General features: G+C 45.9%; 1 protein-coding gene across 1 annotated transcript in view; it reads right to left on the reverse strand.

Moving 5' to 3' along the window:
* Positions 1 to 18,253, reverse strand: part of robo2 (roundabout, axon guidance receptor, homolog 2 (Drosophila)) — a 428,769-nt gene that overhangs the window by 41,924 nt on the left and 368,592 nt on the right. Inside the window, exons 20-21 of the mRNA XM_064985273.1 lie at positions 6,244 to 6,371; positions 4,829 to 5,101 (exon numbers count right to left, since the gene is read on the reverse strand). Of these exons, the coding sequence (XP_064841345.1) occupies positions 4,829 to 5,101; positions 6,244 to 6,371 (401 nt within the window). The remainder of the gene's footprint in view (positions 1 to 4,828; positions 5,102 to 6,243; positions 6,372 to 18,253) is intronic.

Consider the following 18,253-nt stretch of genomic DNA (forward strand, 5'->3'; position numbering starts at 1 on the left):
AAATTAGTCCTTAAAACAGAATCAGGCAGTCAGAGTGGAGCTGGAATGGGCTTCAGAAACAGATTGTGAAATAGTGAGTATTAGAGTACAAACTGTGTCAGGTCACAGTAAACCTATGGCTTGTAAAAAGGTGTCACGACTTCTGCTGAAGTCGGTCCCTCTCCTTGTTCGGGCGGCGTTCGCCGGTCGACGTCACAGGCTTTCTAGACATCGCCGATCCACTTCTCATTTTCCATTTGTTTTGCCTTTATAATTGAGGAGGTTTTTAGGGGTTTCGGGGAGGTGTTTAGGGGTTTCTGTCGGGTGCTACTATGGTGGAAAGTCCAGACCAGGTGACCGTGCTTCTGTAAGAAGAAGGCGACTCAATTACCACCCCATTGATGGGGGGATTGTGCGATAAATCTCCTGGTAGACGCAGCACTTCACAGGAGTCAAGTGTATCCCCTGTCACGGCGGCTATGGACACATATGTCTCCGAATCCCTGGGACAGGGTTACATTCAGCCCTCCACTTCACCTGCCTCCTCGAGTTTATTTTTTGTGAAGAAGAAGGATGGAGGTCTGCGCCCGTGCATTGACTATCGAGGTATCAATCAGATCACTGTGAGGTACAGCTACCCGCTGCCTCTCATAGCCAGTGTGACAGAGTCAATGCACGGTGCGCGCTTCTTCACAAAATTGGATCTCAGGAGCGCTTACAACCTGGTGTGTATCCAGGAGGGGGGTGAGTGGAAGACGGCATTTAGTTCCACCTCAGGGCACTATGAGTACCTCGTCATGCCGTACGGGTTGATGAATGTTCCAGGCATATGTAGATTAGATTTTCCGGGACCTGCATGGGCAGGGTGTAGTGGTGTATATCGACGACATTCTTATATTCTCCGCTACACGCGCCAAGTATGAGTCCCTGGTGCGCAGGGTGCTTGGTCGACTGTTGGAGCATGACCTGTACATCAAGGCTGAGAAATGTCTGATCTTCCAACTGTCCGTCTCCTTCCTAGGGTACCACATTTCCACTTCAGGGGTGGAGATGGAGACTGACCGCATTTCAGCCGTGCAAAATTGGCCGACTCCCACCAAGGTAAAGGAAGTGCAGCGGTTTCTAGGGTTTGCCAACTACTACCGTAGGTTTATCCGGGGATTTGGTCAGGTAGCGGCTCCCATTACCTCACTGTTGAAGGGGGGACTGGTGCGACTGTAGTGGTCGGCTGAGGCGGACAGGGCTTTTGGTCACCTGAAGGCTCTGTTGGCTCCCGTGCTCCCGTGCTGGCTCATCCGGATCCCCCTTTGGTGTTCATAGTGGAGGTGGATGCGTCTGAAGCTGGGATAGGAGCCGTGCTCTCTCAGCACTTGGGTACCACCAAACCTCCACCCCTGTACTTTCTTTTCAAAGAAGCTCAGCCCGGCGGAGAGAAACTATGATGTGAGGGACCGGGAGCTGTTGGCTGTTGTCAAGGCTCTTTTCTCATCTGGACTGACCACCGCAATCTGGAGTACATCCGGGTGGCGAGGAGACTGAACCCTCGCCAGGCAAAGTGGGCCATGTTCTTTACCTGTTTTGTTTTCACCCTGTCTGACAGACCAGGTTCCCAGAACACTAAGGCAGATGCACTGTCCCGGATGTATGACACAGAGGAGCAGTCCATGGATCACACTCCCATACTTCCGGCCTCTTGTCTGATGGCACCGGTGGTGTGGGAGCTGGACGTGGACATCGAGTGGGCGTTACGTACAGAGCCCACTCATCCCCAGTGTCCAGCTGGGCGTCTGTACGTTCTGTCTGCTGTCCGCGACCGTTTGAGCTATTGGGCCCACATGCCACCCTCCTTTGGTCATCCTGGCATCAGTCGGACAGTGCATTGTCTTAGTGGGAAGTACTGGTGGTCCACCTTGGCCAAGGATGTGAGGGTTTATGTTTCCTCCTGCTCGGTGTATGCCCAGTGCAAGGCCCCTAGGCACCTGCCCAGAGGGAAGTTACAGCCCTTACCTGTTCCACAACGGCCATGGTCGCACCTATCGGTGGATTTCCTCGCGGGTCTTCCTCCCTCACAGGGTATCACCACGATCCTGGTTGTTGTGGATCGGTTCTCCAAGTCCTGCCGTCTCCTTCCTTTGCCCGGTCTCCCTACGGCAATACAGACTGCGGAGGCCCTGTTTACACATGTCTTCCGAAACTACGGGGTGCCTAAGGATATAGTGTCTGATCGAGGTCCCCAGTTCACATCAAGGGTCTTGAGGGCGTTCATGGAACGTCTGGGGGTCTCTGTCAGCCATACCTCGGGTTTTCACCCCGAGATTAATGGGAAGGTGGATAGAGTAAACCAGGATGTGGGTAGGTTTCTGCGGTCTTATTGCCAGGACCGGCCGGGGGAGTGGGCGGCGTTCATTCCCTGGGCAGAGATGGCCCAAAACTCGCTCCGCCACTCCTCCACTAACCTTTCTCCCTTCCAGTGCATACTGGGGTATCAGCTGGTTCTGGCACCTAGACATCAGAGCCAGATCTAGGCTCCTGCGGTGGACGAATGGTTTAAGCGCTCGGAGGAGACCTGGGATGCCGCTCATGTGCAACGGGCTGTGAGGCGTCAGAATATGAGCGCCGATCACCACCACAGTGAGGCCCCGGTGTTCGCACTGGGAGACCGCGTCTGGCTCTTGACCCGAAACCTGCCCCTGCGCCTGCGCCTGCCCTGCCGGAAGCTGGGCCCGCGGTTTGTGGGGCCATTCAAAGAGGAGAACGAGGTTTGCTACAGGTTACAGCTTCCCCCAGATAACCGTATTAACCCCTTGTTCCATGTGTCTCTCCTCAGGCCGGTGGTGTCATGACTTCCGCCAAAGTCGGTCCCTCTCCTTGTCTGAGCGGCGTTCGGCGGTCGACGTCACTGGCCTTCTATCCATTGCCTGCTCACTTTTCATTTTCCATTTGTTTTGTCTTTGTTTTACACACCTGGTTTCAATTCCCCAATAACATGTTCAATATTTAACCTTCTGTTTTCCCCATGGTTTTTGTGTGTGTTTGTTTTATGTATTTTGGTCCTATTGTGTGGGCTTGGTATTACTACATGTATTTGGTAATACACTTCCGGCGCCGACAGAGATGGCCTCCTTGCTTCGTGTTCCTAGGAAACTATGCAGAATTTAGTTTTTTTACGTGTTATTTCTTACATTGGTACCCTAGGTAATCTTACGTTTTATTAAATACAGTCGGGAGGAACTATTGGATATAAGAGCAACGTCAAATCACCATCATTATGATCAGGAATACGACTTTCCCAAAGCAGATCCTCTGTTTTGCCCAACACCCAGGACAATGGATCGGATCCCAGCCGGCGAACCAAACCAACGACGCCGTAAAAGGGGCAAACGAAGCGGTCTTCTGGTCAGTCCCCGGAGACGGGCGAATGTCCAGTCTCTTGACAACAAGGTAGGAGAAATCCGAGCAAGGGTAGCATTCCAGAGAGACATAAGAGACTGTAACGTTCTTTGCTTCACGGAAACATGGCTCACTCAAGTACGCAATCGGAGTTTTTACAGCCAGCTGGTTTATTCACGGATCGCGCCGACAGAAACAACCATCTTTCTGGTAAGAAGAAGGGCGGGGGGGGGTATGCCTTATGATTAACGAGACGTGGTGTGATCATAACAACATACAGGAACTCAAGTCCGTCTGTTCACCTGACTTAGAATTCCTCACAATCAAATGTCGACTGCATTATCTACCAAGAGAATTCTCTCGTTCTCAATTATATTCACAGCCGCATAAATTCCCCCCCAAGCAGAGTCATCGATGGCCCTGAACAAACTTAATTTGACATTTGACGATGTAAACTGGAAACCATGTATCCTGTGGCTGCATTCATTGTAGCTGGGAATTTTAACAAGGCTAATCTGAAAAAAAGACTCCCTAAAATCTATCAGCAACCAGGGCTGGTAAAACCCTGTATCATTGTTATTCTAACTTCCGCAACGCATATAAGGCCCTCCCCTGCACTCCTTTTGGAGAAGCTGCCCAAGACTCCATTATGGTGCTTCCAGCCTATAGACGGAAACTAAAACAGGAAGCTCCCGCGCATAGGTCTGTTCAACGCCGGTCCGACCAATCTGATTCCACGCTTCAAGATTTCCTCGATCACGTGGACTGGGATATGTTCCACATTGCATCAAACAACAACATTGACAAATACGCTGATTCGATGAGCGAGTTTATTAGCAAGTGCATCGGTGATGTCGTACCCACAGCAACTATTAAAACATTCCCAATCCAGAAACCGTGGATTGATGGCAGTTTTCGCATGAAACTGAAAGCGTGAACCACTGCTTTAAATCAGGGCAAGGTGACCGGAAACATGACCGAATACAAACAGTGTAGCTATTCCCTCCACAAGGCAATCAAACAAGCTAAGCATCAGTATAGAGACAAAGTAGAGTCGCAATTCAATGGCTCAGACACAAGAGGTATGTGGCAGGGTCTACAGTCAATCACGGATTAAAAAAAGAAAACCAGCCCCGTCGCGGACCAGAATGACTTCTCTGCACCAGCTACACCCAGACCTTTTCCAACCGGGGTGAACTGGGGTATCATATGAAACCTTCCGTGCTGATCTGTCACTCAGCAGTGATTTGTCCTGGGGTCATACACTCACAGTAGGAGGAGTGTGTCCATTATGGTTAGGGTTAATATAACACAGACACTGTGTGGCATGGCAGGGAAATATGAGAAGTCTCAGCTTCTGTGTGAAACAGACACACACACACACACACACACACACACACACACACACACACACACACACACACACACACACACACACACAAACACACAATCCACTCACTGTTGTTGCAGGAGTTCTTGTCGGGCAGGGAGTACCCCAGGTTGGCCATCTCCTGTTTGGCCTGGATGGAGGCCTTCCACTGGGCCTCAGGGAGGTCCACAGCCAGCTCATGGATACTACTGGAGTGGAGGATCTGTGTGGTGGCATAGGGGGTGGCTCCCTGGGAGCCCTGGCTGGGGCTGTTGTAGTTAGCCTTGGTGGTGAAATCTATACTGCTATAGATGGCTCCATCAGAGAGCATGGTGTCAGTCTTATCCCCATTACTACTGGTGTCTGGAGGAGACACAGGGAGAGAGAATAGGGGTCAGTTTAGAAGGCTGTGGTGTGCACTTCAATGACAAATACTTTATTCACATCAACTTTAAACCCATTGTATTTGAATAAAAAGTAGAAAGGTAAAGTGATGTTAAGAGTAATTGATGAACAATGCTGCATTACAGATTAGGAGTGGAGAGGTGTCTAACTATGCATCAGGACAGAGTGACCCTGGGTTCAGTCAGGAACTGTCCCCGGGGTGTGAGGGGATTACCCTGAGCAGCTCAACACTTTGACATTAGCTCAGCTCTTAACATCCAGTTAAACACATTCATCTCATTGAAAAATCCATCCCCACTTGTTCATGCATTCTAATTCCAGCCACTGACTCCTAACCCTGGGCCCCTCCCCCCTCTCTCTCAATTCAATGTCAATTTATGTGCTTTATTGGCATGGAAAACATGTTAACATTGCTAAAGCAAGTGAAGTAGATAAAACAAAAGCGAAAATAAACAATAACAATGAACAGTAAACATTACACTCACAAAATTTCCAAAAGAATAAAGACATTTCAAATGACATATTATGTGTAAATAGTTAAAGTACAAAAGGGAAAATAAATAACATTGTTGTATTTACAATGGTGTTTGTTCTTCACTGGTTGACCTTTTCTTGTGGCAACAGGTCACAAATGTTGCTGCTGTGATGGAACACTGGTATTTCACCCAGTAGATATGGGAGTGTATCAAAATTGGGTTTGTTTTCTAATTCTACGTGGGTCTGTGTAATCTGATGGAAATATGTGTCTCTAATATGGTCATACATTTGCCAGGATGTTAGGAAGTGCAGCTCAGTTTCAACCTAATTTTTTGGGCAGTGTGCACATAGTCTGTCTTCTCTTGAGAGCCAGGTCTGCCTACGGCAGCCTTTCTCAATAGCAAGGCTTTTCTCACGAACGCTGGCACCTAGTCAAAACTGGGTATTTCCTATCTCTCCATCTCTTCTCTCACCTATTGCTCTCTCTCCTTTTTCTCTCTCTCTCTCTCTCTCCTCTCCTCTCTCTCAGTTCTTTCCACTCTTTTCTCTCTCTGCTCTCCCCCAGTCTAGTACATATACAGGCCCATAGAGACTATACTGTTGGACAGGCCCTGATATCTCACCTCCTCGTCCAAAGTTACTAAGGTCATTGGGTCCACCGGAGCCACTGTTGACAGGCAGGCTGGTTGCAGGCCAGGAGTCTGCCAGCCACGGGTAGCCTGGATCACCGGCATTCAGCAGGCCTGGTCGGCTAGGAGGAAACACAGGGTTGTTAGATATGGCAAATATTCATAGTGTAGTTAGGAATGGTAATAGGTTATATTTTTCTATGAATACTATACATCTTGGAATGAATCTCTTTTTAGTTTTATAAACGAGGCTCTCGTCAGCGAAAGTCAACCCTCACACTCTATCAAATATGTAACGTACATTTTAGAATTATGTAAGAATTTCATGTTTCCTGACAAGATTGAGAAATAATGAATTAAAACATGACAGGGAATCAGCAGGGAGCCAATATGAAGACATAAGTTCCAACATATGTTCTAATGTTAGCGTGCGTGTGTGTGTGTGTGGGGGGGGGGGTGAGCCTGCAGTACTAATGACATCATTCATAGACAGGATGTATGTGCAGCATGTGCCTCTCCCTTAAAGTTGGATTTCCGGCAACGCTGCTCTGTATCTTTCCTTTCTCTTGCGGTGACTTTGTCTCATTCTGACTCACACACATTAATACACACACAAACATTAATACACACACACACACACACACATTAATACACTCACACACATTAATACACTCACGCACATTAATACACACACACACATTAATACACACACAAACATTAATACACACACACACATTAATACACTCACACACATTAATACACTCACACACATTAATACACACGCACACAGTAATACACTCACGCACATTAATACACACACACACACATTAATACACACACACACATTAATACACACACAAACATTAATACACACACACACATTAATACACTCACACACATTAATACACTCACACACATTAATACACACGCACACATTAATACACACACACACACACATTAATACACTCACGCACATTAATACACACACACACACATTAATACACACGCACACATTAATACACACACACACATTAATACACTCACGCACATTAATACACACACACACACATTAATACACACACACACATTAATACACACACACACAAACACATTAATACACACACATACATTAATACACACACACACATTAATACACACGCATGCATTAATACACTCACACACATTAATACACACACACACATTAATACACTCACACACATTAATACACACACACACATTAATACACTCACACACATTAATACACACACACACATTAATACACTCACACACATTAATTCGCACACATGCATTAATACACATACACACACAAACACATTAATACACACACATACATCAATACACATACACACACATTAATAGACACACATTAATACACACACACACATTAATACACACACAAAGACATTAATACACGCACACATTAATACACACACACATTAATAGACACACAATACTACACACTCACACACACACATGAATACACACAAATTATTACACACACATGCATTAATACACACACAACATTACACACACACATTGACACACACGCACACACATCAATACACATACACACACATTAATAGACACACATTAATACACACACATTAATACACAAACAAACACATTAATAGAAGCACACATTAATACACACACACATTAATACACACAAATTATTACACACACATGCATTAATACACACACAACATTACACACACACATTGACACACACACACACACACACACACACACACACACACACACACACACACTCACACACACACACACACACACACACACACACACACACACACACACACACACATTAATTCACACACACATTAATAGACACATTAATAGACACACATTAATACACACACACATCATTACACACACACATTATTACACACACATACACATTAATACACACACATGCATTAATACACACACGCGCACACACACACACACACACACATACATACAGATACATGTGCTGGATAAACACACGTCATTATCCCTCCCCAACACAGACTCACACATAACCTCGTTCATTAACATCCATTGCTCTCTGCTATACTATCCCATCAACCCCTTCTGATGATGCCCAAACTGCCCTGGCCTGAGTTGATTAGCTCTCCTCCAGTCCCAACCTTGAACCCTCTCCCCTTTCCCTCCCCTACCAGGTCAACTTTGGGCTGCTGCAGCCTGTGGATGTATGGATGTATGGATGGGGGCCGGCTCCATTTAACAGGTGTTGGGAGTCACTCCCACAGGTGTGGGGGCCATATAAATCTCCCAATAGGACTTGAACCTGTCACGGGTGACTGCTGGGAGGCCATTAGGGCCACTTTACTGTACAGTCACGTCTCAGCCTCGTTACCACGGGCAACACAGACTGTAGATGAGAGATGAGAGATGGAGCTAAAATGCCTTTGTTTGTGTGTCAGTTCGTTGGTACCACACTAGTTTCCAATGGCTGAACCATAGAAATGGATTCATATTTCATACTGTGTGTACTGTCGTCTAGAAATGTATCAATGTGTTATTTTCCTGTCCAAGGTAAAGAGAGGATGTAAAAGCAGTGCTCTGTGTCTACAGACAGAGGCATCTGGCAGAGTGTGGAATGAGAGGTTGAACTGAGCTTTTCATCGTTCTGTTCAAGGTCTCCACAGCAGCAGCAGCAAGCCTTTATTCTCTTATCCCTGAGAAATAGCTGGCTGCCGCGGTCTGTCAAACAGGCAGTATCATGTGATCAACCGAATGGCTTCTGCTAGAGGGAACATGGCACAAGAACACCTCACTGCTAGCGCCCTGCATTCTCTATCCCTGTCTCAGACACGCTCAGTGCTACATCCTAGCACCCTTTAAAGCCGCGGTGTGCCTCCTGCCTAACCGGACTTTTGTCTCTGCTTCAGTGAGGTAACGTGATGTGCTGGCCCTGGGAGGAGGGGGAGATGAGGGGGAGGGGAGAGCCCCAGGACATGGTCAGGTAATGGGCGCTCTGCAGTCAGTCTCTCCCTCAGCCACAGAGCCACAGGTTCTAATGAGAAGAGCTGTTCCATGGAGGGGGACACCAAATGAACTGCAGCGCTGCAGAGACAGGAGGGAGGCGGGAGGCCCTGACAAGCTAAGAGCCCTCGCCGTGGTTCCTGAATGCCAAAACAGGCCCTCGGGGGCGAAGGAGTCATTCATATTGATGGATGTGCATCAGACACTTTTTATAGGGTAATACATCTCTTCCCCTACCACCTCCCCTTCTGTTTCTCACTGATACATTCCCCCACTCCGCTCCTTTCTTTCTCTCTCCCCAACCCATCTCTTTCTAAACCCCATTTTATTTTATCCCCCCCCTCCCATATACCTCCTACTTTCACCCCTCCTTTCCTCCCTCACTCTCAACATCTGTCAGCCTACAGTTTTCTGGCATTTGACAAAGAAAGAGAGAAATGGAGAGGGAGGGCAATGTTCTCTCTTGTCAACTGCAGCTACACTGCACCACGGAATACCTGGTATATAGAGAAGTACTATACTACTGTCCCAGTACCAGACATACAGCCCTACACACCCCCTAATAACCATCCACCATGCAGCACGATACAGAGAACAGAAAGACCATTTGGAAGACAAGTTGTTGACACTGGAGATGGCTGCCTCGATAATTAGAATTAGAATTATTTATATTGGGAGTATTTGGTATATGGGTTCTATTGGGAATATTTGGTACATGGCTTCTATTGGGAGTATTTGGTATATGGGTTCTATTGGGAGTTGTGGTTATATGGGTTCTATTGGGAGTATTTGGTATATGGGTTCTATTGGGAGTTGTGGTTATATGAGTTCTATTGGGAGTATTTGGTATATGGGTTCCATTGGGAGTATTTGGTATATGGGTTCTATTGGGAGTTGTGGTAATATGGGTTCCATTGGGAGTATTTGGTATATGGGTTCCATTGGGAGTAATTGGTGAATAGGTTCTATTGGGAGTATTTGGTATATGGGTTCTATTGGGAGTAGTGGGTATATGGGTTCTATTGGGAGTATTTGGTATATGGGTTCTATTGGGAGTATTTGGTATATGGGTTCTATTGGGAGTTGTGGTTATATGGGTTCTATTGGGAGTATTTGGTATATGGGTTCTATTGGGAGTATTTGGTATATGGGTTCCATTGGGAGTATTTGGCATATGGGTTCCATTGGGAGTATTTGGTATATGGGTTCTATTGGGAGTTGTGGTTATATGGGTTCTATTGGGAGTATTTGGTATATGGGCTCTATTGGGAGTTGTGGTTATATGGGTTCTATTGGGAGTATTTGGTATATGGGTTCTATTGGGAGTTGCGGTTATATGAGTTCTATTGGGAGTATTTGGTATATGGGTTCCATTGGGAGTGTTTGGTAATATGGGTTCCATTGGGAGTATTTGGTATATGGGTTCCATTGGGAGTAATTGGTGAATAGGTTCTATTGGGAGTATTTGGTATATGGGTTCTATTGGGAGTAGTGGGTATATGGGTTCTATTGGGAGTATTTGGTATATGGGTTCTATTGGGAGTAGTGGGTATATGGGTTCTATTGGGAGTATTTGGTATATGGGTTCTATTGGGAGTATTTGGTATATGGGTTCTATTGGTAGTTGTGGTTATATGGGTTCTACTGGGAGTATTTGGTATATGGGTTCTATTGGGAGTATTTGGTATATGGGTTCCATTGGGAGTATTTGGCATATGTGTTCCATTGGGAGTATTTGGTATATGGGTTCTATTGGGAGTTGTGGTTATTTGGGTTCTATTGGGAGTATTTGGTATATGGGTGTTGTGACTGTAGGGTGGGATGGTAATACGTCTTCTGGATCCTTGACAAGTTGACTTTTAATCCTAGTTGAGTTCGGGGATTTATTGTAGCCTTGGCAAAGAAATGATTTGAATTTGTGCTATTTTCCTGTCAGACTTTTTGGCTGTTTGTTGTGAAAGGTAGCAGACCTGAGTAAAACCACCCAGGATGCCTGACGCGCGACGAGCCATAAACAAGCCAGACCAGAGATATTAATCCCAATGCACCTACATAAATAAGATGTGTTCACGCTCCGCATACCTACTGCTCAATACTACCCCCACTAAAAGCCTGCACATGAAATTACACTTAAGGCATGTTGAAACATATATTTCCATTTGAGATATCCATTCATAGAGGATTCTGTCACTTAGCTCCTGAGTCCCGTGATGTAAAGGAATCTCCATAGCAACAGTGTTGGCAGAACCCGTTGGCAGCCGTGCTTAGTCCACTCTCTATAGCTCAGAATCTGCTCTGGCTAAAATATTGACCAGCGCTGAGATAGTTATTACTAGCTACTAATTAGCATCTGTCTAGTGACAGGCTGAGAAGGAATGGGTCCTTATCGCCTTTTATCAATTTCACATGAGCAACCAAAGTCAAGCCATCCACGTCTACCAATCTGCAGCCTATTCATCTTCCATTAATCATTTATTCTGTGATCGATTAAGTGATTTGTTCAGTCAGGACAATTTGGCAGCAGCCAATGAGGAGCTGGGAACAGACGTGACTCCATTTGCTATTGTCTAATTAATGCTATAAACATCCCAGGTAACAAATGAACACATTTCCCTGTGATACTGGGCAGGTCACTCTCACTCTGCAGGGAAAGATGGGGAAGCTGCAACATCTGGGCTTTGATGTGACTACAGGGACCAGGATCAGGGCTTTGATGTGACTACAGGGACCAGGATCAGGGCTTTGATGTGACCACGGTCACCAGGATCAGGGCTTTGATGTGACCACGGTCACCAGGATCAGGGCTTTGATGTGTCCACAGGGACCAGGATCAGGGCTTTGATGTGACCACGGTCACCAGGATCAGGGCTTTGATGTGTCCACAGGGACCAGGATCAGGGCTTTGATGTGACCACTGACCAGGATCAGGGCTTTGATGTGACCAGAGTGACCAGGATCAGGGCTTTGATGTGACCACAGTGACCAGGATCAGGGCTTTGATGTGACCACAGTGACCAGGATTAGGGCTTTGATGTGACCACAGTGACCAGGATCAGGGCTTTGATGTGACCAGAGTGACCAGGATCAGGGCTTTGATGTGACCAGAGTGACCAGGATCAGGGCTTTGATGTGTCCACAGGGACCAGGATCAGGGCTTTGATGTGACCACTGACCAGGATCAGGGCTTTGATGTGACCAGAGTGACCAGGATCAGGGCTTTGATGTGACCACAGTGACCAGGATCAGGGCTTTGATGTGACCACAGTGACCAGGATTAGGGCTTTGATGTGACCACAGTGACCAGGATCAGGGCTTTGATGTGACCAGAGTGACCAGGATCAGGGCTTTGATGTGACCACAGTGACCAGGATCAGGGCTTTGATGTGACCACAGTGACCAGAATTAGGGCTTTGATGTGACCACAGTGACCAGGATTAGGGCTTTGATGTGACCACAGTGACCAGGATCAATGCTTTGATGTGACCAGAGTGACCAGGATCAAGGCTTTGATGTGACCAGAGTGACCAGGATCAAGGCTTTGATGTGACCACAGTGACCAGGATCAATGCTTTGATGTGACCAGGATCAAGGCTTTGATGTGACCACAATGACCAGGATCAAGGCTTTCTGCTACTGTAGAAGCAGAGCTAGCTCCCGACTTAGTGCATCCTACCAATCTGGTGCTGTGTTGAAATGTCTCCCCTACTATGTCCTACCACTCTGGTGCTGTGTAAAAATGTCTCCCCCACTATGTCCTACCACTCTGGTGCTGTGTAAAAATGTCTCCCCCACTATGTCCTACCACTCTGGTGCTGTGTAAAAATGTCTCCCCTACTATGTCCTACCACTCTGGTGCTGTGTAAAAATGTCTCCCCCACTATGTCCTACCACTCTGGTGCTGTGTAAAAATGTCTCCCCTACTATGTCCTACCACTCTGGTGCTGTGTAAAAATGTCTCCCCCACTATGTCCTACCACTCTGGTGCTGTGTAAAAATGTCTCCCCCACTATGTCCTACCACTCTGGTGCTGTGTAAAAATGTCTCCCCCACTATGTCCTACCACTCTGGTGCTGTGTAAAAATGTCTCCCCCACTATGTCCTACCACTCTGGTGCTGTGTAAAAATGTCTCCCCCACTATGTCCTACCACTCTGCTGCTGTGTAGAAATGTCTCCCCCACTATGTCCTACCACTCTGGTGCTGTGTAGAAATGTCTCCCCCACTATGTCCTACCACTCTGGTGCTGTGTAGAAATGTCTCCCCCACTATGTCCTACCACTCTGGTGCTGTGTGGAAATGTATCCCCTACTATGTCCTACCACTCTGGTGCTGTGTGGAAATGTCTCCCCCACTGACTTAAGCTATAGCAAATATAGTGCCACAGATACAGACCCCTCCAATCCCATCCGCCGGGGTGAGAATCAGAACCACTTATGTGGAAAATTGAAGGAAAAACACTACAGCAAAAAATAGATGAAAAAAGACATGGCAAGTGGCGTGGTTAATTCTTTGAGTGCTTGCTGGCGGCTCTCGCAGAAATACACACTATACACACTATACACACTATCCACACTATCCACACTATACACACTATACACACCATACACACCATGCACACTATGCACACTATACACACTATACACACAATACACACTATACACACTATCCACACTATCCACACTATCCACACTATCTACACTATACACACTATCCACACTATACACACTATACACACTATACACACTATCCACACTATACACACTATCCACACAATGCACACTATGCACACTATACACACTATCCACACTATCCACACTATCCACACTATCCACACTATCCACACTATACACACTATCCACACTATCCACACTATACACAATATCCACACTATCCACACTATACACACTATACACACTATATACACTATCCACACTATACACACTATACACACTACACACAACACACACACTATCCACACACCATACACTATACACACACACACACACACACATACACGCACACTATCCACACACCATACACTATACACACACACACACATACACGCACACGCACACGCACACACACACACACACACACACACACACACACACACACACACACACACACACACACACACACACACACACACAGAAAAACTAACTCACATACAGATACACAAAGTAGACCAAATACTGGAAAAACACACTCAGACAAACAGACTGAGTGTGATTCTAGTTTAGAATCTCAGATCAGTAGACAGACAGAAGCCCTGGCTTCTCTGGGGAGCCTCCTGAATCCCTACAAAGGCTCAGTAACTGGTGTCATTGAGATGGCCCCACTCTCTGTAACCCCCCCCCCCCCCCACACACACACACACATACACACACACAGGGCGAGCAGGCTGTGTGGGGTGCAGCAGAGGTACCTCCACACCTCTCCCCTGGGTAATTATTTGTACATTATTACATGTGCTCAGATCCCAGTCGCCTTGGCAAAGTGACAGGCAAATTTATCACTCCAGGGGGCTTCTGGGTTGCCGGCAGGGGAAGATAAATGATAAAATAAAAGCACTCTCTGCTTAAATTGTTTCTGCTAATTCTGTTGAGGAGATTTATGAGTCTGTCTATTGATGCGTGAACGGAGATGTGTTAGGAATGTATGTTTGCACACAGGTCTGTGTGCGACGTAAACACGCAGGCAGGGCCTATCAGTTATCTATAGATCCATCAGTCATCTATTAGCGTTAGAGCAGGCTTGCTCAGTGCAGTGAAGACATAATGCCTATTTTATGAAGATGAGCCAAGGGCACTATAGTGAAGATGTGTAAAGCCCAGGATAGAGGACAGCACAGCTTTAGATGCAGGTTGTTGATAATAATACCATTGAGATAGCCTAATGTTATAGTCTAATCTCATTCACATTATTTAACACTTGAGTGGTGTTCGGGTCTGTGGGACCAATTTTCTATGTTTACTAAAATAAACATGATAAAATGAATTATTTTTTCAAACTGAGATTCATTGGCCTTGGCTCATTTTCTGTGAAGAACATGTAAAATAACACATTTTCATTGAGTGCCCACTATGCACCCCCCTACACATTTATATTACAGTGGACCCGAACACCACAAAAATAATCTCTGCTCAGAGGGCCTTAGAAATAATTTTTGCAGAGAGAGAACCTGGTGTTGAAGGAGCGTCTTCCACTTTGAAAGATGAGGATCATGTCTCTGTCAATTCAGAGTCTGACATTGAGTTGGAAGAAGAGGATGAGATTGACCCTTAGCCAGCCCCAGGACCAGCCCGTTATCAACCAGCTCATCACCAGCCTGAAGGAGGAGAAATATAGATGTCCAAAAATTGTGAAATTGAATGGTTTTCTTGCCCAAGGAATGAGCCATGCCGCATGGCTGCCAATGTGATAAGGATGCAACCAGGGCCGAGCAGGCTGTGTGGGGTGCAACGGTTACTCAACCAGGGCCGAGCAGGCTGTGTGGGGTGCAGAGGTTACTCAACCAGGGCCGAGCAGACTGTGTGGGGTGCAGCGGTTACTCAACCAGGGCTAAGCAGGCTGTAAGGGGTGCAGCGGTTACTCAACTAGGGCTGAGCAGGCTGTGTGGGGTGCAGCGGTTACTCAACTAGGGCTGAGCAGGCTGTGTGGGGTGCAGCGGTTACTCAACTAGGGCTGAGCAGGCTGTGTGGGGTGCAGCGGTTACTCAACTAGGGCTGAGCAGGCTGTGTGGGGTGCAGCGGTTACTCAACTAGGGCTGAGCAGGCTGTGTGGGGTGCAGCGGTTACTCAACTAGGGCTGAGCAGGCTGTGTGGGGTGCAGCGGTTACTCAACTAGGGCTGAGCAGGCTGTGTGGGGTGCAGCGGTTGCTCAGGTGCAGGACATAAAGTCTTCTTTTGAATTGCCCCGTCAGGCAGTACATACCGTCTAAACCCACCAAATATGGAATCAAGATCTGGGCTGCCTGTGATGACTTAGACAAGCTGTTGACTGGCTACAGCTGGCAAAGAAGAATCCTTCGCTGGCCACTTGTGATATTCTTCAAGATCTTGGACAGCTCGGCGCATTTGTCATCTGGATGGCATTGAACACATATTGGAACAGAGGGAAGCTCCAGAGGAGACGGCTCTTTCTCTATGGAGCTGGGCAAGGCATTGGTAAGACCTCCAATCCAGAGGGGGCAACATATCCCAAGGACCAGCTTCTGCAGCCATCCTGAGGAGGATTCAGGAAGTGGATGTTGGTGCCCCATCCGCCCGACTCACAGAACCAACAACTCCAATACCGGAAGCACGTGTGAGTGATGTTGTTGCATGTGTGTATGTCTGACTTTCCTACCTTGGCCTGCTCAAACTGTATATGTGAATGAGATGTAAGTAAAATTCCTAAACTAAGTGTTTTCATAGTTCTAGATTGCAGCCGGTAGCAACAAGAAGAAGCACTATGATGTGTGTGAACCCATGAAGGACAGGAAGACAGAGTACACATGCATCAAGTGCAATGAATACATTTGCAACACACACACAGTAAAACTCTGTTCGTTGCGGCTCATTTATCATTTCCATTAAATACAGTATGTAAAATGTGTCCTTCCAATTTGTTCAGTTCAAAGCAAAAAACATCAATAGTGATGAACACCTGAAACCCTTATTTCATTTATATTTGTTCAAGATAAACTTGATTAATTCCACCCATGTCATGATTCTAATAGATTTTTGATGACAAAAATCACATTTTATTAAAAAGAAGAATAGTGCTTTTATTGATAAATGTGATCGAGCTGAGGTACAATGGCACATTTACGCTCTTAGAGATCGGGCTACTTTTTTCAACATTCTGTTAAAAATCGTGCAACATTTCAACGTCCTGCTACTTATGCCAGGAATATAGTATATGCATATGATTAGTATGTGATGTGTGCATAGAAAACACTCTGAAGTTTCTAGAACTGGTTCAATGGTGTCTGTGACTATAACAGAACGAGTTCGGTGGTCAAAATCGCCAGAAAACCTGGTCACTAAATCGACGGAGAAAAAATCAATCCGGCAGTCTATGTATTGTCTATTGGAAGGAAAAATACTTAAGGCTGAGAATACAGTTCCTATAGCTTCCACACAATGTCGCCAGTGTTGTGATTTCGATTCAACTAAATCCTTGGTCATCTGAGTACTAACCACATCCGGTTGTCCGGTCCACAGCTGTGAACAATGGAACCGGAAAAGTTGGCTACGTTTCCCAAACTTGTGCCTATTGAATACAGATCGCTCCGTGATCAATTTGATCGTTTCTTAACGTTTACTAATACCTAAAGTTGGATTACAGAAGTAGTTTGAAGTGTTTTGTCAAAGTTTATAGGCAACTTTTTTAATTTAAAAAAATTGTGTTTTTCCTGGATATGACGGTATTCATAAGTGGACATTTTGGGTATACAAGGACCGATTTAATCGAAAAAATGACCCAATTGTGATGTTTATGGGACATATAGGAGTGCCAACAAAGAATCTCGTCAAAGGTAATGAATGTTTTATATTTTATATCTGCGTTTTTTGTAGCGCCGGCTATGCTAATTCCTTTGTTTACGTCCCCTTCTGGTATTTCGGGGTGCTTTCGCCGAAAAGCATTTTACAAATCTGACTCGTTGGCTTGATTCACAACGAGTGTAGCTTGAATTGAGTACCCTGCATGTGAGTTTTAATGAACGTTTGAGTTTCAACGAGTGCTATTAGCATTTGGCGTAGCGCATTTGCATTTATTGTTGGCAGGGGGTGCGGTTGCGTCACTGCTGGGCCAGAGAGGTTAACCATATATGTCTATATTGCTTGTGATTGATATAAGTCAACATCTAAGTATTAAGTATTTTTACGCAAATTGTTATGGCTGTATTGTTTTAAAAACCCAATAATATTGTGGGTCCATCAGACCCGTGAACATTGGGTGAATAACAAAAACATGAACATCACACAAGGGTT

The sequence above is a fragment of the Oncorhynchus masou genome, chromosome 13 (genome assembly GCF_036934945.1).
Source record: "Oncorhynchus masou masou isolate Uvic2021 chromosome 13, UVic_Omas_1.1, whole genome shotgun sequence".
Classification (NCBI taxonomy): Eukaryota; Metazoa; Chordata; class Actinopteri; order Salmoniformes; family Salmonidae; genus Oncorhynchus; species Oncorhynchus masou.